The following is a 22,245-nucleotide window of genomic DNA, read 5'->3' as shown; positions in this document are numbered from 1 at the left end:
CCTTTTTTTTTAACTCAAGCAACCCATGGGGCTGCTTAAAGCAGTCTTAAGTTCCTGTAGACTTTCTGAAGGAAATGAGAGGCATTAGGAGGTCTAGATTATATTTTCTTGCCGGTGATTGCTGTATAACTCTGAGTAAGACTGTTATCTTTATCATCTCAGAGATTAAAGTTGCCTCTGGCAGCACAAGGGTAGAATCTCGATGTTTGCATGTTTCTTCCCCTGTTTTTCTCCTCTTCTGATCCTGTACCCACACATAGAGAAAACACATAAGCAAAGCCACTTACTCACGGAAAGCATCTAAACTGGTCTTACAGTCTTATTGTGGAATCTGTTGTAAAAACCAAACCAGACACCACCATACCACCCCCTTTACCTTTCCTTTGTCATCCCTGTTTTGTGGGAACATGGTTTTCTATCACAGAATGATGACACTATTACCTTATGGGGTTTCTATGATGAATTCCCAGAAAGAGTTTGGGGAAGAAGTGTTATTTCTCTTTTGCTTCCCCTACCCCAAAGGTCCCTTCTGTGCACCTCAAACTCTTCAACCTACCCTTCTTTTGAGGGGAAATCAGTCAGTGGCTCATAGGGATATACCCCAGCTCTGACCTCAGTGGCTTACCAAAACCAGAGCCAGTCCCTCACTCAGTCAAGTCCAATAATGATCTTCCACAGATGCTGAAGCCCCACTTGAACCTGGATTTTTTCCCCCCTTAGGGTTCCTCTTGGAGAAAAAGAACCAGGAAAGCCACAGGCAGAGGGTTGAGCAGAGAACAGAAACCCCAGAGCCTTCCAGCTTCAACTGTTCCTACTGTCCTGATGAACCACCTGGGGCCAGAGAGGAAGAAGATCTAGCACAGGGAAGAGTGGCTTTTAGAGGATTGGGGAAGGGGTCTCTTGGGATCTTTCAAGAGATCTGAAAGTGTGTAGAAAGCCCTGCAGTTACCAGGAAAATGCAGATATCAATGCCTGACAAACAATAGGTGCTCAATGTATACACTAAGTAATTGAATGGTTGAATGAATAAATAGGCGAAAGGAAAGAAGCAGAAGAGAAGAGGTAAAGCAGTGCTTCATAGATGACTTTCACCTGCCTTTCTTCCTGGGATCTTTTTTACAGTTGTTTTTGTTTTTCCCAGTTGCTCCAGGATGATGCTCAGGCACCACCTCCAGGCTGAAGGCTTCTCCATCATTTCACCTTTCCAACCTTAGTGACTGCTAGACCATGAGTTCCACACCTCCCAAGCAGAGGCTTAAGATAAGCACACCTGGATAGTAAGGAATAAGAGAGGAAAGGGAAGGGCAAGCAGAGGAATCTGCCTTCTCTTCCTTCTGTTTTAATTTGCTGGTGGTTATGAGGTTAACTTCCTTGGGCCTCTGTTTTCCTTAACTCTGAATTATAGGTACTGTCACTGAGACACCCTGAAGGTAGATCTACTGATGGTAGATTTGTGAAAACATAAGGAAAACACCATGTTTGTTAATATCTAGAGAATATGCCTTCGAAGCAAACCCTTAGTTCTCATCAGCTCTCACCTAAACCACTGTTATTCAGACTTTAATGTGCACATGAACCACCTTATTAAATATTAAGCTTATTATCATGCAGGTTCAGATTCAGTAGGTCTTGGTGGGGCCCAAGATTCTGCACTTCTAAAAGTTGCCTGGTAATGCCAAAGCTGCCCTGCAGAGGAGTCTAGAACTTTGAGTAACAAGGACCTAGACAATTGCTACAGTGTCATCCGGCTTCAGTTCTTGCCAAATCTCTCCCACACTCATCACCCCACTCGGCACTGTGCCCTCATCAATGACTTGCAGAGCCTCAGGCGTGCCATGCTCTTCAAACCTGCGTGGCTTTGTACATCTTCCCTCTGCCCTTCACCCCCCTTCACTGGATGAGCTTCTCCGTGTCTCAGCTCACATGTAAGCTCTTCAATGAAAATTCTCCCGCCTCCCCATCCTACCAGATGGCCATGCCCTCTCTCCTCTGTTCTCATCACACTGTACTGTAACATTCTGTCTCCACGTGCAGGGCTGTTGCATAGGGTTGCTCAGGTTGAGTCCAGGGACAAGGGCCCCTGGTCAAGGCGGCAAGAGGGGCTTGAAATCCATCCTGTTCTCCACTTGCCCATTGGTGGAGCCCTGGTGCAGAGCTGCCTCCACCAAGAGGGAGGGATGACCTCTTCTATTTCACACGTGGCACCATATGGGCTGATTTTCTGTCTTTTCTACCAGATGTGGGGTCCTTGAGAAAGGAATCAAGTCTCATTCATCTTTATGTTTTTATCTGCTAGCATAGTGCCTGTCACTATTCAGTGTTCAATGAAATGTTTGTTGAATGGATAAATGATGAGAAAAAGAAATGAGCTACTGAAAGCAATGCACAGACAATAATTTCATTCAATTCTAAAGGTAAATTAACTGAATTGTAAGCAAGAAGTCTGGGATTTGCTAATGTGCTGCTAAAAAGGCAAGGTCTCCAAAACCCCCTTTTTTTTTTTTTTTTTTTTTTTTTTTTTGGGGTGCGCGGGCCTCTCACTCTTGTGGCCTCTCCCGTTGCGGAGCACAGGCTCCGGACACGCAGGCTCAGCGGCCATGGCTCACGGGCCCAGCCGCTCCGCGGCATGTGGGATCCTCCCGGACCGGGGCACAAACCCATGTCCCCTGCATCGGCAGGCGGACTCTCAACCACTGCGCCACCAGGGAAGCCCCTCCAAAACCCCATTTTACTAAAAGGATTATAATAGGTATTAGTGAAAAGATGTAAAGGCTACAGTCAGCACCTTTAGAAGACTCATCAGTACCAGCAAAGACATAGGCTGCCCAGAATCAATACTAAATTGTCATGTCTTTTCAGATCTAGGGGAGGACGAGGGAGATTCTGAGGATATTATTTGGTCATAAGATTTAGAGGCTACTAAAATCAGCAAAAAGGTCCTGAGAACAAGAAGAGGTGATGACAAAACCATGTATTCACATAGAAGGGATGAAGTCAGAAACAAAACAGAGAATGTGTTGGATTGTGAAAATGAGGATCCCACAACTGCTAAGGGCCTGGGCTTTGTTGAGAAAGGCACAGCCCAGATGAATAAGCGTCTTGATACAAATCTTTAAAATGGGTTCGTTTGATCTTCTTTGCATGAGTTCCTCAGGTGTTTCCCAAGAGAGTCTCTCTGACAAGACTGTAAGCTCCCAGAAGTTGGGACCAACGCTTAGACATCTTTTATCTTCCTGAGAGTGTGTGATACTCCGTGAAATGAAGTAGGTGCTGAATTTGCAGGGAGTTTACAGCTGTCACTGACGATAAACTAAGCAAGCACAAAGTGCTAATCATCCTCAGCCGAAATATCCAGAATTTCACCTCAGCACTGAGAAGGAGGTTCCTCTGAGAAACGTCCTGATACGCTGCAAAAACCCAACCTGGGCTTTGCCTTCTTACATCATCTTATTCTCATTAAGGCCAATTTCCGAAGTTACAGCTGTGGTTCTGCAGTAAGGGGAACTGAGAATCTTGAATACTGTATGCTACCACATGACTTCAGGATAAAATGTTATTCAAAACAAAACCTCATTTAAACACACACACACACACACACACACACACACACACAAAGTAGGCTAAGATCACCAGACTTCCATTTACCTCTTAACAAAATTTAATCCCAGATCTCCAGCAAACAATTGGGAGGCATTTGAGAGCATTGGGGGCCTTATCTTTTCATCTAAGGGACCAGCATTTGTGATCAGGGTGATAAGGAGTCATTACCAAAAAGAATAGAGATGAGGTCTTTCTGACACATCACCATCATGAGACTTACCACTGATAACTGCCCAGGACCCATGGACTATGCTGGAGTCAAGAATTGGGTAATTGCAAAGATTCCTCTTTTTAGAGCAATAAAAAGTGCTGACTTCATGCCCTTATTCCCTGGGTCAGTTCTAGAAGAAAGGCAAGCTAGTTAATTTATTTTTTTTCATAAGAAAATAGGCCAAATAGCAAATACTCATTTTTAAAAGGCTTTTAATTCTTAAAAAATGCATTCTCATTTTAGAAAAAATTTTAAAGCATAAGAGAAGTCACCCCCGCCCCCAAAAAAGCATCCCTCCAATTGCCACCAACTAGCACAACCTTACCAAAAGCTTACTGTAGCTTTTCAAGCCATAGAGAAAATCAGCACGTGAAAACTGTGTTCATACGTTCACTAAATGAAGCAAATGCAGGCTATGTTCCTACACTCTGAGGATCAGTGGAATTGTGCAAGTAAAATAATCTGGAAATCTTAATGTCAAATTCAAAAATTAAGAAAATATGTGAATATTGATCACTTCTTTCAATGGATGCGAGTGCAGATTTCCTGATCTGTCACATGGCTTTTTTTTTTTTAACCAAACAGGAAAGGTTTTGACATCCTTGTTTGCTGTTTCTGCATCTCGGAGAAAAGCTGAAAGCACCTTCTCAGATACTGGCTGGCACACAAAAAAAAAAACATTCAGGAAAGTTAGAGAAGTCCCAGAATGTTATTTATCAAGCAATTCAGATGTATCCTTCTGAAAAAGATTAACTCTGGAAATTTTATTACTTAGAATGTCACTTAAGATATTACAAGACACTTCTTCTGTGTCCATAACATTTTTTACTTCTTTTTCTTTAACTAGAGTATAATTGCTTTACAATGTTGTGTTAGTTTCTGCTGTACAACGAAGTGAATCAGCTATATGTATACATATATCCCCTCCTCTTGGACCTCCCTCCCACCCCCCCGATCCCACCCATCCAGGCCATCACAGAGCACCGAGCTGAGATTCCCGTGCTATACCACAGGTTCCCACTAGCTATTTCACATGTGGTAGTGTACATTTTTACTTCTTATATAGCTCTTTTTTCTTAGCTCCTTTACCCAGTTCTCAGAAGAAATCTGAAGTGATCTGACTCCTTTGGATACCACATAGTAGGCTGCTAAATTTCTTACTCAATGATATGGAATTGCTTTCAAGCTGAGTCCTGAAGCTGTAAGCTTCAAACTTTGTTTTAAGCACCAAAAGCGTTTGGGTCATTATGTGTGGCTTGGCATATAAAATAACTGCAACAATAACAGTCACAAAGATCTTACCGTGTGTCAGGAAATATTCTTTGTGTTTTACAACTACTACTAACTCATTTAAGCTTCATAATAAAATCCTCACATTCATCCTTTGAGCTAGATACTATTATTATTCCCATTTTACAAATGAGGAACAGAAAGCGATTTGCCCAGAGTCAAAGAGCTGTTAGGTGGCAAAGCCGTGATGGGAACCTGGCCGTCTGTCTCAGAGTCCACACCTCTAATCCCTATACTTGATTGTCTCAACTAGCAGTCTACTCCCCCCAGTTGAAAAATTACATTGACTCCTTCTAGCCACCCTCCTCCAACATTACACCCACTTGAGTAACGGAACGCCAAGTTCAATAAAGCTGCATTCTCTAACAACCCCCTTTCCCAAGGTCCACGGGAGGAGCTGGCTATTTGCCCGTGAAGCCTATTCACTCCCAATCTGAAGAGGCTTAATGGAGACTAACTCTGTCTGTGCTACTGGAGGAGAGGAAGATGAGTTTTCTTGTTCATTTAGCATGAAAAGTCTCTTAAATTGAGGCATTTCCTTCCCCTTCCATCTGCTGCTGCCAGCTACAGGTGAGAAGGTCTCCTGGGTATCAGTTTCACATGACCTGCCTCAAATAAAGACAGGTCATCTGCTCCCAAAAAAAGGCAGCAACTTCTCACCTCAGCTTTACTGCTAACTGCAGGTTTCATCTACAGGAAGAGTTTAAGGGAAATGAGCAGGAATTATAAAAACGTTGCTAGTTGGTGACGCAGATAAACCTCATCAGCTTTCATTTTCTCAGCTGGGAGTGCAACCAACATGATTAAAGCCAAGAAAGAAACCCTCAAGTTATCGTATTAACAATTCCATTCTTTAGATGAGACAACATAAAACCTTGGGAGGGTAGAACTAAAGTTCAACATCATTCCCCACATTTTACAGATAAGGGAACTGAGACCCATAGGGGACTCCTGGTGTACTCATGATAACACAACTAATTTGTGATTTAAAAATATGTTACCTTTTTGGATTATTTTCTTTTAAAAAAAAAGAAAAGAATAGAAATTAATCAGCCTCTCTGGCCTTCTAGAAATGGCTCATAGCATAAGGCTCATGACACGAAGTCAGAATTTTATTGCCTTACACAGAGGAAATTGCAATTACTACCCCCAATCCCCAAAATGGGTCATTCTAGGCCCTAGGGCTTACATATTGGCGTGAAGATGGGGAAGTGTCTGGTCTTTGGTCTCTTAGCTACTGTGCCTCTCACTATCCATTGCTGGCTGGTCCTTTAGCATCTGTTGGGTCTTTTGCCCTTGGCAGGATACAGAGATGCTCCCACAGTGTTTCTCTATTTTGATCACAGGTCTGCTGTAAGGGATTCTTGCCACTGCTCTTGGGGCCAAAGTGCTCAGGGCAGGCTACCACAGGCATCCATCCAAGCTTCCCCCACCAGAGGTCTCATCCTCTGTGGAGTAATGTGCAAAATTGCAATCAGATCCCCAGCTCTTTACAGAGCCTACTGCAAATCTCTTCCTCGCAGTTCCTTATCCATGCCAGTCTCATGCATTCTCCCTTCTCCTAAGGGTCAAGCCACTTCCTTTCCCCTCCTCCTGCAAAACTCCAGTTCTTACCATCCCAGAGGCTTTCTAAAGCAAGGGTTATAATGCATCCCTGAGACTCGGAAGCCCTGACCTCCTAGAATGGAAAGCAAGATCCCTGTCATCGTGAACAAATTATTTGTGTATGTTTAATGTCTGACTCTCTCTCCAGACTATAAATTTCATGAATTAAGGATTAGGATTAGGTTAAAGTTGGAGAGAGATTTAGGATCCTTCTGTCTTGTTCACTTATGCATCCCCTCTGCCAGCTCAAGGCCTGGTAAATAATGGTCATTCAATACATATTTTCAGAGGGAAGAAAGGCAGGGACCAGGGAAGGGAGGGAGAGAAGGGAAGGAGAGAGGGAGAAGGCTGATTACAGCAGCCCACTGAAATAACAAGAGCCTGATTTAAGGTAGTCTCAGAGAACATAGAGAGGAAGGGGTGGGAATGAAGTTGAAAACTATTAAGAAGAAATAATTTACAGGGTTTCATAACAAATTTGCCATGAAATATGTGAAATACAGCAGTCATAGATGATTCTGAGATTTTTTAAATTGACTCACCTAAATGTGCTGTGAGACTGTGGAAGACTGGGTTGGTTTTGTTGGTAAGATTGGAGGTTGGTGGAGGGCTTGTGAACAGTGAGTCTAGTTTGGAAACTGTAAGGTGTTTGGGGAGGATGTCCAGTAGGCAGATAAACCTGTGTGGGTCTCACTGCTTTAAGTACCTGTGAACAGGAAAACCAAAATCAACTTGTGAGGTGGGCAAAGTTATCTTTAGAAAGTCCCTTCTCTTTTAAGACCCATTTCAGGCCCCAAGTTCCCTATTCTTTGCCTATCTTTCTTCATCTATGTCTGCTTTTAAGAAGTGATCTGATAATCTCAGATAATCTCAGTTTAGAAGATAAACTATTGATGAGACACAATGAGTTATCCCTCTCACCTTGTACTGGGAGCATTGCCTCAAACCAAAAGAATGATAATAACACCACTAGTAAGAGCCAGTGCTTATGTGGCTCTTAGTATATGCCAGGCACTATACCAAGCACTTCATGCTCTCAGCAACACCATGAGGTAGGAATCATTTTAGAGATGAGAAACTGAGACACCGAGAGGCTAAGTGACTTGTCCAAGGTCGCACAGCCTACTAGTAAGGAAGCAGGAAACATACCCTGGTGCTGTGGCTCTGGAGTCCATTCTTGTATAAGGGTGGAAATTTCAAAGAGTGGAAATGTGCAGTAAATTTTGTGGGGGGGACCCTAGCAAGATTCAGAGCCCATTGTGCAGGTCACTGCAGTTTCACCCTATAAACTGATGACCATGATGACACGGGCTCTGCCAAGAATTAACCTTAGACAATGTACTTAATCTCTTTCAGTTTCATTTTCCTCATGGACAAAATAAGGAGAAATGACCCATGTAAAATGTTATTCCTTATAGCAGCATTTGTAATAGCAGATAACTGGAAACAACCTAAATGTCTATTGAGAGGAGACTGGCTATAAAAAGGATTGTACGCCTATAAAATGGAATATAATGCAGCCATAAAAGAGTGAGGTAGAGCTCTATATGCTGTTTAGAGTGATTTCTAGGATATATTGTTATAGAACTGGGTATAGAGTATGCTACAATTTGAGTAAATAAGAATGATAGGAATATATATACATTCTTTTAAGCTTGTATGTGCATACATACAGGAACCCTATAGAACTGGTTGCTTCAGGAGAACTGGGCAGATGGGGAACAGAGATGTGAGGAGGAAGCCTGTACCAGTTAGGGTACCAGCAGGAGTACACGGCACACTCAAAAGCGTAATTAAAGGGAGTTTATTGAAAGGATGATTTGCAACAGTGTGGACAGGGGTAAGCACCCAGCAAAGGATTGTGATGTGTCCACCGTTGGGCTACAGAGCGGAGTCTGGGCCCGCATTACCATGCCTGGGCCCTATGGGACAAGGGGAATAAGTGGTTTCCTGAACCCAGAGAGAGAACTGTAGGTGTAGAAGGAGCCACTGGACAGCAGACACAGCCTTCCCCAGATGAACCCACAGCCCAGCAGGGAAGGAGCTGGGGTTTAAATAAAGACCCTGACCCCATTCTTCTCCTGCCCTCTGATCTCTTGCCAGTACTGCCCCAGGGAAAACCCTACCAGAAGCCTGAGGGCAGAGGACACTGTAAGTGTACCCTTAGAGAAGAGCCTCTTGGGGCCCAAGGCAGGTGGCAGTGGATCTGGAGAGCAGAGACTATCCACCACAGAAACTGCATGCATAGCCTTTATCTTGTACATTTAGAACTATGTGAATCTATAATTTATTTGAAAAGTAATAAATTTTGCACACACAAAAAATAAATTAAAAATTAAACGTAATATGAGGGACTAGAGCAAATGGTTGCAAAGTCTCTCCCCCTCTCCAAATTCTACCTATTTCTTTGACGTGTGACTTTTTCATCTAATCACAATCCATGGCTCCACCTAGCGTCAAAGCAATGCTTCACTGAGTTCAGAGCACAGACTCATTCAGGAGGAATTCCGGGGCAGACATGCTCTCTGCTCCAAATCACTGGTGTGTGTAAGCAGTTTTCATTGGGAATTATACCCACGTGGCGAATGATCTTATCCCCTAAAAGTAGAAAATAATTATTTTGAGACACAGAACATTTGTTGTTTTTTCTTTTAAAGAGATAGTGAACCTTGACTTAAATTCAATTTTGAACTAAATAGTTAAGATTTTTCCCCCCATATTTCAAACTATTAAATACACTTAGAGGTAAACAGCATGTGATCTAAGATAGTAAATCTTCCATAGCCCACTTTTGAGCTTATCACTCCTCTGTTCATATGTCCTTAACGCAGCAATTCTCAACCCTGTCTATAGAAAATATCCTTTGGGGAGTTTCAGGAAGCTCCTACTGGAGATTCCAATTTAATTGGCCTGAGGTGGCACTCAGGCATTAATTCTTTTTTTTTTCAAGATCACCAGTGTGTGTCATGGGCCGCCAGGGCTGGGAGTCCCTGATTTAATGATTCAATACTGCCTGTGAGGTGTATTTCCCTCACTACTCAGAATGTGCTCCTTTCACTTTAGACAAATTACGTCACTTGTAAGACAATTTTCCACTCTCCATGCCTTGCTCATGCTACATCCTCTACACTGCTCAGGCCTTGAATATTTTGCTCCTGCCCCTCTGCTCCCGCCGCCTGCATCTCGACTGCCATAGTTTTACCTATTATTCCTGACCCTGCTTAAGGGCTACCTCCTACAAGAATTCCCCTGCCTCTCATTCCCAAACAGATGTTTCTTCCTCTTTTGAATCCCTGAAGATTTTTTAAATAACTTCTATGATACTTTTTTTCCTTAATAGAAAACTAACACATTTATAGAGTATTCTTTTCTCTTATCAAATTGACAATAATCAAAAAGTCTAATACAGGACTTCCCTGGTGGTCCAGTGATTAAGACTCCACGCTTCCAATCTGGGGGGGGGCGGTGGGAAGGGGACGGAGGTGTGCGGGTTTGATCCCTGGTGGGGGAACTAAGATCCCACATGCTGTGCTGTGTGGCCAAAAAAAAATTTTTTTTAATTATTTAAAAATTTTTAAAAAGTCTGATACAGTAGTACCCTCTTATCCATGGTTTCGCTTTCCATGCTTTCAATTACCTGTAGTCAACCACAGTCTGAAAATATTAAATGGAAAAATCCAGAAATAAACAATTGATAAGTTTTAAATTATGCACCCTTCTGGAAACCTTGTAGCACCCTCCCATCCCACCTGGAACATGAATCATCCCTTTGTCCAGCATATCACCCCAAATAAAATGCTAATTTTTAAAAACCCAAGAGTTCATTTTAAAAAGATGAAATATCGTAAACAATTTGGGTTTATCCAGAAATGCAAGGGTAGTTAAACATTAGAAAATAAACAAATATAATTCACTACATTAACAGATTAAAGGGGAAAGAACATATGATCATCCAAAATATGCAGCAAACAATATTCCTAGTGATGAAAAACTGAGAAGCAGACCCTAAAAATTCAGGAACAAGATAAAGAAGTCCATTTACTTCTATTCAGCATTATCCTGGATTTCCTAACAAATGCAGTAAGACAAGAAAAAGAAATAACAAACCACAAAGACAGGAGAAGCAGTACCTGGTAGAAGTATTGGAATGGTCTTTTTTCATAAAGATATAGTCGTCTACATTCCAATGAATCTACAGGCAAATGATTAGTAATAATAGCAGAGCTCAGCAACATGGCTGAATAGAAGACCAATACACAAAATCAAATATATTTCTAAGCACTGGCAACAAAGTGTTAGAAAATACAATTTTGAAAAACAATGCAGTTTACCATAACAATAAAAAATATATAAGCTACCTAATGAAAGTTGTATAAGGTCTATATGGAATAAATTCCAAAACTCTATTTGATGAACATCAAGGAGGACCTATCACAGAATACATGGTGGAAGATGTTCAATAGGAAGACTCTATTGTAAATTTGCCAGTTCTCCCCAATTTGATCTATAGATTCAATATAATCTAATTCCAAATCCCAATGGGATTCCTCCCCCCCGACCAAAAAAAAAACTGATAAGCTGATTGTAAAATTTGGACAGATAAACAAATTTCAATATGTAACTAAGACTCTTTTGGAGGAGAATTAGGTAGGAGGACAATTAGGTAGGAGGACTTGCCCTACCAGGTTTCTAGATTTTAATTATAAAGTTATAAGAATGAAAAGAGTGTGGTACTGACTGATGCTGCAACAGACAATTGGATTAATGGAATAGTGGAGATTCCAGAAACAGATCCACATATTTGTGGACATAATATGTAAGAGAAGTGGTATTGTACGTACCGTGGAAAGGGAGAATTAGTCAATAAGTGGTGCTGGGGAAATACAGGGAAAGAAGCAAAATCAGATTCCTACCCCACAGGTATATTGGAAATCAATTCTAGGTGTATTAAAGACTAGGATGGGAAAGCTGATATTTTTAAACATCTAAGAGGAAAATATAGAATAGTATATTTATATCTTTGGGGTAGAGAAGAATTTCTTAAACAAAACACACACAAAATCTTATCCAAAACTGAAAACTGAAAAGATTGACAAACTTGACTCTACTAAAATTAGGGATTTCTGTTCTTCAAAAGACCTCACAAAAGAATTTGCAGACAAGCCACAAACCAAGAGTAGATATTTGCAACATATATAACTAGTGCTGTGCTTGTAAATGTTTTAAAACTAGCTTTCCAAGGGAAAAAGCCATGATTTGTAGGGTTTGATGATTACCATGGAGGAAATAATCCCACCATGGCTTATTTCAAGCTATCAACATGGTGTCATTACACACAGTTTGGAAGAGAAGCACAAAATCACTCTTGTGAGACTGTATAAGCCAGCTCCAGCACACCACAGCATAATTACCCTAAAGGATTTGTTTCCAGAATGTATAAAGAACTCTTTCTGTATATCAATAATTAAACATCAAACAGTGCCATACAAAAATGAGTAAAAAAAAAAAGATAAACACCATATGCTAACACATATATATGGAATCTAAAAAAAAAAAAAAAGTTTCTGAAGAACCAAAGACGCAGACATAGAGAACAGACTTGAGGACACGGGGTGGGGTGTGTGTGTGTGAAGGGTAAGCTAGGACTTAGTGAGAGAGTGGCATGGACTTCTATACACTACCAAATGTAAAATAGATAGCTAGTGGGAAGCAGCCACATAGCACAGGGAGATCAGCTCAGTACTTTGTGACCACCTAGATGGGTGGGATAGGGAGGGTGGGAGGGAGATGCAAGGGGGAGGAGATATGGGGACATATGTATACATATCGCTGATTCACTTTGTTATAAAGCAGAAACTAACACACCACTGTAAAGCGATTATACTCCAATAAAGATGTTAAAAGAAAAAAAAAGAAAAATGAGTAAAAGACATGAATAGTTGTTTTACAGAAGAGAAAATGTGGAGAATAGAAATATACAAAGATTCTCCACCTTCATTAGTAATCATATTAAGATTAAACATTAATCTTAATGTTAATTAAGATTTCAATAAGAAACCATATTATACTCTACAGGTGGGTTAAAATTAAGAAGTATAACTCTACTAAGTAATTGCAAAGACTTGGATCAAAAGGAGCTCTTAATGCCGGTGTGAGTATAAACTGGCACAACTACTCAAGAATAAAATTCAGTACTAGCTTATAGGTTGAATATTTGAATACCCTACAATCCAGAAATATGTACTCTTAGGTATCTATTATAGAGGAATTCTTGCACAAGTATACCAGAAAACACAAACATGAATGTTCATAGTGGCATTTTTATAATAGTAAAAAAAAAAAAAATTTTTTTTCAACCCAAATGTATCAGTCAGGATTTGTTCAGAGAAGCAGAACCTCTGTGAGAAATGAACACAATAAAGGATTTATTATAGGGAGTTGACTGTATGCAATTACGGAAGCTGGTTGTACCATCTATGTGAGGCTGCTGTTCCTGTGTCTGATGCTAGAGCTAAAGTGCGCAGGACAGGAAGTCAGGATGTGAAGTGGGGGAAGCAAGGACACACTGGAACCCACAAGGATGGACTGGAATCTGCACTAGTCTCTCCCCACTCCCAAATCCCTGGTGCCATTCACCGTGGGGTTAAACACACACCTTACCCAAGAGTTAGAGAAGCTGAGCAGACAATTTGAAAGGAGTTGGGTGAGCTATAGGCCTGCAGGGACATCCTCAGTGCAAGGAACTAGGGTCATTCCTTCACTGCCACTTCTGTACTGGGCACAAAATGTCTCTTGTCTTTTCACATAAGTCTAAGAGGCCCAGAGAAATGAAGTGACTCCTAACGTAGAAACCTATTTTTAAGAAATATCCTTATGCATCTGAAACTCTTCTCAAGAGAGCTCATGTCATTATATTTTGGATCTGAGTACATGCTATTCCTCCTCTCCAAAAGACATTCCTGACGTGTGTACTTGTGCCTGTTGCCTCTCATGATACCATATAAGTAGGTTTAGGTAGCTTTGCAATAACAGATCTATTGATACTTATTAGTCTCCAAAGGAAGTTCCTCATTCCACTGTAAATACGCGTCATCTTAGGACTTATTTCCTCCTGAATCTCTTTAACGTAATCTTATCTAAATTTGAGCACTGCATCCAAATGTGCATTTTATTTAAATGTGAATTGCTGACTTTGAGCTAAGGACAAGTTTTCAATCCTCTATCCAAATCTGGTACCAAATTATCCATGGTTACTCTGCAACTACTAATCTAGGGGGGAAAAAAAACACTCTTTGGCAGAAGAGGATAAGTTCCCAACCTTCATTTCTCTATTCTTAAAGACTTCCAGAATGAAGTTTAAGCCCATTACCAAAACATAGCATTAGGGACTTCCCTGGTAGTGCAGTGGTTAAGAATCTGCCTGCCAACACAGGAAACACGGATTCCATCCCTGGTCCGGAAAGATCCCACGTGCCCTGCTCACCACAACTAGAGAAAGCCCGCGTGCAGCAGTGAAGACCCAACGCAGCCAAAAATAAATTAATTAATTAATTTTAAAAAAAACAACAAAAAAAGTAGCATTAGAATTAAAATTATTTAAGGGAGAGAATGATAAGTCTTTGCCAATGCATTTATTTTGAGCAATAATAATACAATAAAGTTGCAGTACTGGGAAAGAATTTGGCTAATCTTAAGAACAATATCACAATATATAACTTGAAGTGACTTTTTCTCCCTCTCTATCTAAAAACATTGGGCCAAGAGCAGTTAATTAGAGTTGAATGCAATTTTACATTCGATGTTTTGCTGTGGCTTTAGATTTGGAGTAACAAATACTTTAAATCATTTCAGTGAGTGAAAATCTAGTTTCATAAAATAACAAATTGGAAGCTGGTGATTTAAATTTGCAATTTTTTCTCTGCAAAACTATTCGTCACAAAAATCTCTACATGGTGAGTTCTGCTACTGACTTTAAAACATAATTTAATTCACCAAAATGTGATTCATAGTCCATTTTTTCAGGAATGTATTTTTTTTTTACAAAGTGAGATATATAAGTACTTCTTTCATTTCTAAGTCTCTTTCTCTATTCTTTTTTTGCTAATTTATTTTTACTCTATTTCTAAGACAGTTTACAACAAAATGTCCCCACAACCCACATTTTTATAAATATGGTACTTATTAAGTTATATTTTGATATGGTTATTATTCAGAAACCTCAAAAGAGAGAGACAGGCAAACTTCCTCCTGCAAGGGAGTAATCGATCACTAAAACCACCGATCACCTGAGCATGAGACAGTTCTACATACAGGCAATAACAGGCTGCTTTGACTTTCTCTTCCTATACTCCTTTGGGTCTAGACTTGAGGAGTTAAGGTGTCTAGATATTTGCACCTGGGCTGTGTGTACCTGCCATGAATTGGGTTCCCAGGGAAGCAGACTCAGACAGAGATTAGGGTACAGGAAGTTTATTAGAAAATGCTTTTGAAACCAAACCAGTCTACTGCCCTGGCTTAGGCCAATGTTAAAGGAGGGAGAAGTGCCCTCCACCCAGGCCAAGGAGAAGATATAAGATCCAGCTATTCCTTTCCATGTGGAGATTCTCTTTCGAGTGTCGACTTTGGAGGATATGTGTTTCCTTTAATTAAAGAGGGCAATATTTTTTATCAAGCGTCTGTAAATATTAGTGGCTAAACATTTTCAAAACTGGAATTTCAATTACAGTCTTCATTATCAATGAGCGATTTAGAAAAACACAGCATTGTACTGAAACAAATTTGCTATATTTTTCAGACACTAAAGAATTGAAAATTTTGGTGTTTTTTGGAAAATATATGTTTTCTTCTCAAAGTTTCCTTTTGTTTTCGTCTTCATGTGACCTCACTCTCCATGCCCTCTGTATCTCTTCCTAAAATCTGTTCTTGCTATCAAGTAGAGATATTTAGCCACAAAGAAAAATCTAAGTAGGACCCACCCAGCTTTTATATCCTGCATGGCTGAACTTTAATGAAAGTTTGAGTTTTTCCAAAAGTCTGGTCTTCACTGACTGGGAGGAAAAACAGTTGGAAAAATATGCCTTGGGCATGTGAACCATGTAATTTCATTTGAACTAAGGAATTCCAAAAATACTTGCTTATTGAAAGGGCAGTTATATTTTTGTGTTGGAACTTGTTAGGAAGAAGGATAAGTACTAGTTCTTTCCTCCTCTACTTTTTCTCATAAACATTAAAAAAAAATTAAAGACTGTCTGAGTGGCTGGGCAGAAAAATAATGTGGAGAGGGTGAGTTGGACCATGTCCTGTCCTGGAACCTATGCCTTCCTTGGGAGATCTATTTTGTGGGATCTATTGAGCCCCACTCAGCTTCAGATAACCCTCTCCCACTCTGATGAGAATTCAGGGCTCCATCTGGCCAGGTCTTCAAGACTAGTTGGGTTGAAACACAAAGGTTTTGCCAGTTCTGTTCACTGACACCAGCATAAATGCTGTGCCAATAGCAAGACTGGAATTTTTGGGTTCCTGCTGGGCAAACTGGTCAAGCAGAACATTTTTAGGTCTGGTCTGGTTTAAGGGGATCCAGTGTTAAGAATAATATTAATCACTAGCGTTTTGGGGAGTATGTACCATGTGCCAGTCACAATACTGGGTACTTTTACATGAATTACATTATTTAGTCCCCACAACAATCCTTCGTGGATTTTTGAAGCTTAGTGAGGTTAAGAACCCAGATTTTGAAACCAATCAGTCTGTCTCCAGAGCTTTTGACCTTCTTCACTATTCAGTGAGCCCTGACTTTTGATAATGGGTCTCCGTGTAGTACTAGGTTGGAATCTCAGACACTAGTGTAGCAGGGGCTATTGGTGCACCATGTCTCCCTGGGGCCTTACCACCTGCCAGCAACTGCCCCACCTTTCCATGGCTTTCTCTAGTGGCTAGAGATCCAACCGTGGGCATGGAGGCTGGGTGTGCGGAGATTTAATGCCTCCCAGGAGCAGCCCTTAACTAATGGCTGGTAAGAGTTGGTGCATAAATCTCCAGCTCCCTTGCTTCTCAGGTGCAATAACTCAGAGGCATGGGTTCTACACTGGTTCCCAAAATTCCCCAGAGGGACTAAGCACTTGTTACCCATACTGCTAATGTGCTTGAAAACACTCCCCTTATTGGCTGTCTTCCCTCCCTTGCTTATTTCCCCTGCTGGCATTTCCTGTTACCAACACCCAAATAAACTATTGGCATATGTATTCTTGTTGGCTTCTGGGGGAACAAAACGAAGACAAAGGGTAAAGGAAAGGTGGGTCTACAAAAGAAGGAGAACCCAGGTGGAGGAGGTGCCGCAGTGCTGGAAGGAGAGCACAGGGTTGCTTCTTTAGGAAGCAGCCTCATAGATGGTTCCCTGTTCTTGAAGGTAACAGTGTCTTTGGGCGACAGGAGAGAAAGGTTTTGAAGGATTGTTGAATATTGACACACTAGATGGTTCTTTTTTTTTTTTTTTTTTTTTTTTTGCGGTACGCAGGCCTCTCACTATTGTGGCCTCTCCCTTTGCGGAGTACAGGCTCCAGACGTGCAGGCTCAGCGGCCATGGCTCACGGGCCCAGCTGCTCCGTGGCATGTGGGATCTTCCCGGACCGGGGCACGAACCCGTGTCCCCTGCAGCGGCAGGCGGACTCTCAACCACTGTGCCACCAGGGAAGCCCACTAGATGGTTCTTTTACTGCTTTGTTGGTGGACCTTTTTTCAGAAGTCTCTTTTGCTCCATTCCTTTTAAATTTATATTTGTCTAAAGTTTTAATAAGAAGAGAACCCAGGAAATGCATGCATTAATAAGTGGAATAGTGAAACAGGTATAAATGCCAACATGTTCTCAATAGAACATTGAGGAAGCAGTCATAAGTAAATGAAAGATAAAAAGTACATACATAATTTTGGAGGATTTATAGCTTACCCATGGCCTGAATATAATAATGTTACGTACTGTGTTTCAATGTGACAAACTCTTTCACCAACTTGTGACTCTATGGCCTTTTGCTGATTAACTGGACTTCCAGTGGTGTCTAATATGTTTTCAGGGACTAACATGGGCTTTGGGAAACTCTTGCTTTGTTAAGGTTAATGGCATTGTAAAGTGTTAACTATCGTGTTCACACATTTTAATTCCTTGACTGTCTTTGATTTCATATACTCAACTTCATGTCTGCATTAACTGAGTTTTGACATCTTTAAAATTTATTGTATGGTAGTTATATGGTCTGAATAAGTTTGTTTCGGACCTTTTGCTTGGGGGTATTGTTATTAGTGCTTTCAAGGTGAACAAACTTAGAAATGCCCATAGTTGTTATAAAATCTGTAGAGTAAGAGAGGATGATACAAAATTGAGTAGTTTTTTTTTCTAATGACTACTTTAGCCACAAGAGGGAACTGTATGAGCAATAATAGCATATTTGGGGATAAGCTTTAGAGGATCTCAGCACCCATTTCCCCATTCCTTGAGTCTTGGAGCTTGCCCCATTTTAGACAGACTTTTCACCAGAGATCTGGGTTACAGAGCTGGATAACCCTTTCTACTTTTTAACAGACATTAACAGGTAAACTGTTTTTTATTTCTGTGATCATGGAAGGATGTGGGCTTAATAACAAAGTATATGCAGGCAATGGCCAAGTTCCTTTTCTAATCCACACACTTGGCTGATATAAACCCATGTGTTTCCTTCCACCTGGTCAAGGTAAAAACCTGGAGAGAGCTGTTGCCATCTTTGTCAATTTTTTGTATTTACTGCAGAGGAATTCTGAGACAACCTCTGAGAACAATGTGCTTGCCTGGGGTTGGGTAAGTGTAGACTGAGGGGAGAAATTGGAACAATATGCTCCCTTTCGCAGGGTCCTACAGAAGATTCCTCTCTATCGGGAAGCCACAGGCAGTGCAGCACACGACAGGAACACAATCACATCCTAAGGACCTTCAGAGGAAAGAGCCTGCAGTGCATTCCAATGGGCATTTTTAGGAAGTTACTTGGGTAAGGGGAGAGTCTTCCTTTGGTGAATCATGTATTGAACGATGTGGGTGGGTTAATGTTGTTAAACTATTATCCAATTTTTAAAAGACTAATTCCTTGATTCACTTTATAGCCTTCAACATCCTACCTGAGTGATGTGATTTCTTCTTCCCTCTCTTCTGTCCACTGCTAATTTTTAAGAATTCACATGACCTTTTGGATAAATTATCGTTTTCATTTTTGCTAAAGATACAAATGATGTTATTTGCTAGGTGAATGTGAAAATGGCAATTTCATTCATTTTCTTAGCAATTTTTCTGCATGAAGGATTAATAAAAAATATTCTTAGGAATTAAAAAAAGTTAATAAGTCAGCCTGACATAAAATATGTATATTTAGTTGGTGAGAAAATGAGTTTGTAGAAAGAGACAGTATTGAAGTTGTTAAGTGTTTGGGTTCTGTGTTCAAGTTTTGACTCCACCACTTCTTTTTTTTTTTTTGCAGTACGTGGGCCTCTCACTGTTGTGGCCTCTCCCGTTGCAGAGCACAGGTTCAGCGGCCATGGCTCACGGGCCCAGCTGCTCCGCGGCATATGGGATCTTCCCAGAGCGGGGCACGAACCCGCGTCCCCTGCAACGGCAGGCGGACTCTCAACCACTGCACCACCAGGGAAGCCCCCACCACTTCTTAACTCTGTGAACCTTGAGTCTTTCTAAGCCTCAGGTTCTTCACCTGTAAAATAAGGATAATAATAGTACCTCATATGATTGTTAGGACAATAAAAATTAAGTGTTTAGAGCAGTATTTGCACAAAATGAGGGCTGAATAAATACTAGTTGCTGTTGTTATTATTATTATTACTATTATTATTATTCGTGTAATAGCATTAATCATTAGGAAGTTCTTTGTGTCTAATCCAAAATATACTGCTAAGGGCACAGATTACTCTGAGCTCTCGGTTTCCAGCATTATGAAAAAAAAAAGAATCTGATAAGATAGTTATTATCATTTCCACTCTACAGATGAGGAACAGTTAAGTGTAGCTCAGAGGGCTAGGAGGGCAAAACAAATATGATGAGCACGGGCCAGGTAGTCCATAAGCATGGGCTCAGCTCACTCATGATGATTGCTATTGAATGACCTAAGGTCACTTCAACAACTTGGTCTCATCTGGTCTCTACAGCAGAGTTGTTACACCCTTTGGATAACTCTTTCATCAGGAAATCAAGAAAATTCAGATTTGCTGGAAGAGGGTTCATGCCCACACTTCCTAGGAATCCAGTGCACCTGGATTCTGACTTGTTTGCATGCTGACAGGAGAATTGGAGATTCAGTGCAGAAATTCTAGCCCACATATAGAGTACAAACAAGAGGCACCTTAGCTTTTTAACTCCTAATCAACTCTTTATCAACCTTATTAATATGCATGAGAATCATGAGGGTATTTGTTTAAAATGCTAATTATTGGGCCACACCATCAAGGAATTCTGATTCAGGAAGCCTGGGACTTGGCCAAGGAATCGACATTTTATTTTTGTGTGTGTGGCAGATTCTCTTTTTAATTTTTCTTTGTTTAACTGAAGTATAGTTGATATACAATATTATATGTTGAGGTGTATAATATAGGGATTCACTATTTTTAAAGGTTATACTCCATTTATAGTTATTATAAAATATCAGCTATATTCCCTGTGTTGTACAATATATCCTTGTAGCTTATTTTATACATGATAGTTTGTAGATATCTGCATTTTAAATTGTATCTCCAGACAATTCTGATGCAGTGATGAGTGGACCACACTTTGGGAAAACTGATCTCCTCAATAACAAATTAACATATTAAAAAATAGCACTTAATATTTTTCTGATTATAAAAGAAAAAAAACCCAGAAAGTGCCGAGAATGAAAAAGAAAAGAAAAACCATTCGTAATTATATTTTCTAGAGATGACTGCTGCAAATATTTTGATGGCTGTCCCTTTAGTTTTGTTTTTTTTTTAAAATATGTAGCCACTTTTCTGTATCTCTCAGGTACTTACAATCAAGTGTATTGAGTGTTGTTTCATAGATATGTTCGTTTTATATTAATTCTTTAGTGGTTTTATAAATTATTTCTATGTTTTAAATATATGTAAACTTACTCTATGAAATCCATTTATATTCTTATCAGGTCTAGAGATTGGACTGGATATTATTTAAGGCCCATTCTGACTAAGATGTCATACTTGTAAGACTCCTGCAATTCTCTGAATGTAAGGATTAACCACTTTCAAACTTGATGGAGAACCTAAAAGACATCCTCCAAAACTTAAGCTCAAAGATTTGCTCTTGAGCTTTGTCTTTCTGTGCAGACCTGCTGATGTGACATTGTATCAAAGGTAATAATAACATTTCTTCAAAGATGATATACAAATGTCCAACAAGTATATAAAAAGCTGTTCAACATCACTAATCATCAGAGAAATTCAAATCAAAACCCAAAGTGAGATATCGTCTCACATCCATGAAGTTGGCTACTATTAAAAAAAACCCAGAAAATAGCAAGTGTTGGTGAGGATGTGGAGAAATTGGAACCCTTGTGCACTGTTGCTGGGATTGCAAAATGATGCAACCTCTATGAAAAACAGTATTGGATGTTCCTCAAAAAATTAAAAATAGAACTGCCATATGATCTAATCATCCCACTTCTGGGTACATTTCCAAAGGAATTGAAAGCAGGGACTTGAACAGATGTTTGTACACCAAAATTCTCAGCAGCTTTATTCACAGTAGCCAAAATGTGGAAGCAACCCAAGTGTCCATCAATGGATGAATGCATAAACAAAGTGTGTTATATATATACAATGGGATATTATTCAGCCTTAAAAAGGAAGGAAATACTATCACAGTCTACAACATGGATGAACCTTGAGGACATTACGCTAAGTGAAATAAGCCAGTCACAAAAAAGACAAACATTGTATGATTCCACTTACATGAGGTGGAAACTAAACTAGTCAAACTCACAGAAACAGGAAGTAGAATGGTGGTTATCAGGGGCTGGGAGGCAGGGGAAGAGAGAAGTTATTGTTTAATAGATATAGAGTTTCAGTTTTGCAAAATGAAAAATTTCTGTTGATCTGTTTCACAATAGGGTGAATATACTTAGGCTACTGAACTGTTCACTTAAAAATAGTTAAGATGGTAAATTTTATGTTATATGTTTACCACAACACAACAGCTAAACCATTAAAAAAGGTAATAAAAAAAGAGTGTTGCCCTTTTATAACATTTTGAACTGTTATAAAACATAAGTTATACAGTTAATATTAAGGTTTGGTTTGATAAAAATTTTTCATGTAAACTGTTAAGTTTCTAGAATTGTACTCACTTGGGATTTGTAATTCTCAAAGTTGTCAGATTAAACCTAGTGGAAAACCTAAGACTAATGGATGAGAATAGCGCAGAAGACAAAACTATTATATACCAGAATGGTTTGTTACACCTGGGCACTAAACATGACTCTAAGCTTACTGGTAAATACAGGCAATAAAAAAGATAATGCAATGAA

The 22,245-nt window shown here is 40.0% G+C and overlaps 1 protein-coding gene across 7 annotated transcripts in view; it reads left to right on the top strand.

The window, feature by feature from the left end:
- The window catches only part of PDCD1LG2 (programmed cell death 1 ligand 2), a 95,196-nt gene extending 72,951 nt beyond the window's left edge, over positions 1-22,245 (top strand). For 4 of the 7 annotated variants that reach the window (XM_073806139.1, XM_073806138.1, XM_073806135.1 and 1 more), the window contains 2 exons: positions 18,581-18,717; positions 19,201-22,245. In XM_073806139.1, coding sequence (XP_073662240.1) covers positions 18,581-18,717; positions 19,201-19,387 — 324 coding nt within the window. In that variant the 3' untranslated portion in view covers positions 19,388-22,245. Of the gene's footprint in view, positions 1-720; positions 1,104-1,141; positions 5,878-18,580; positions 18,718-19,200 lie in introns of those variants that run through there. The other 3 variants (XM_073806137.1, XM_033858114.2, XM_019934808.3) reach the window with 3 other exon arrangements.

Source organism: Tursiops truncatus, chromosome 6 (genome assembly GCF_011762595.2).
Source record: "Tursiops truncatus isolate mTurTru1 chromosome 6, mTurTru1.mat.Y, whole genome shotgun sequence".
Lineage (NCBI taxonomy): Eukaryota > Metazoa > Chordata > Mammalia > Artiodactyla > Delphinidae > Tursiops > Tursiops truncatus.
Note: the sequence above shows the minus strand (reverse complement) of the source record. Positions and strands in the feature narration are given on the sequence as shown.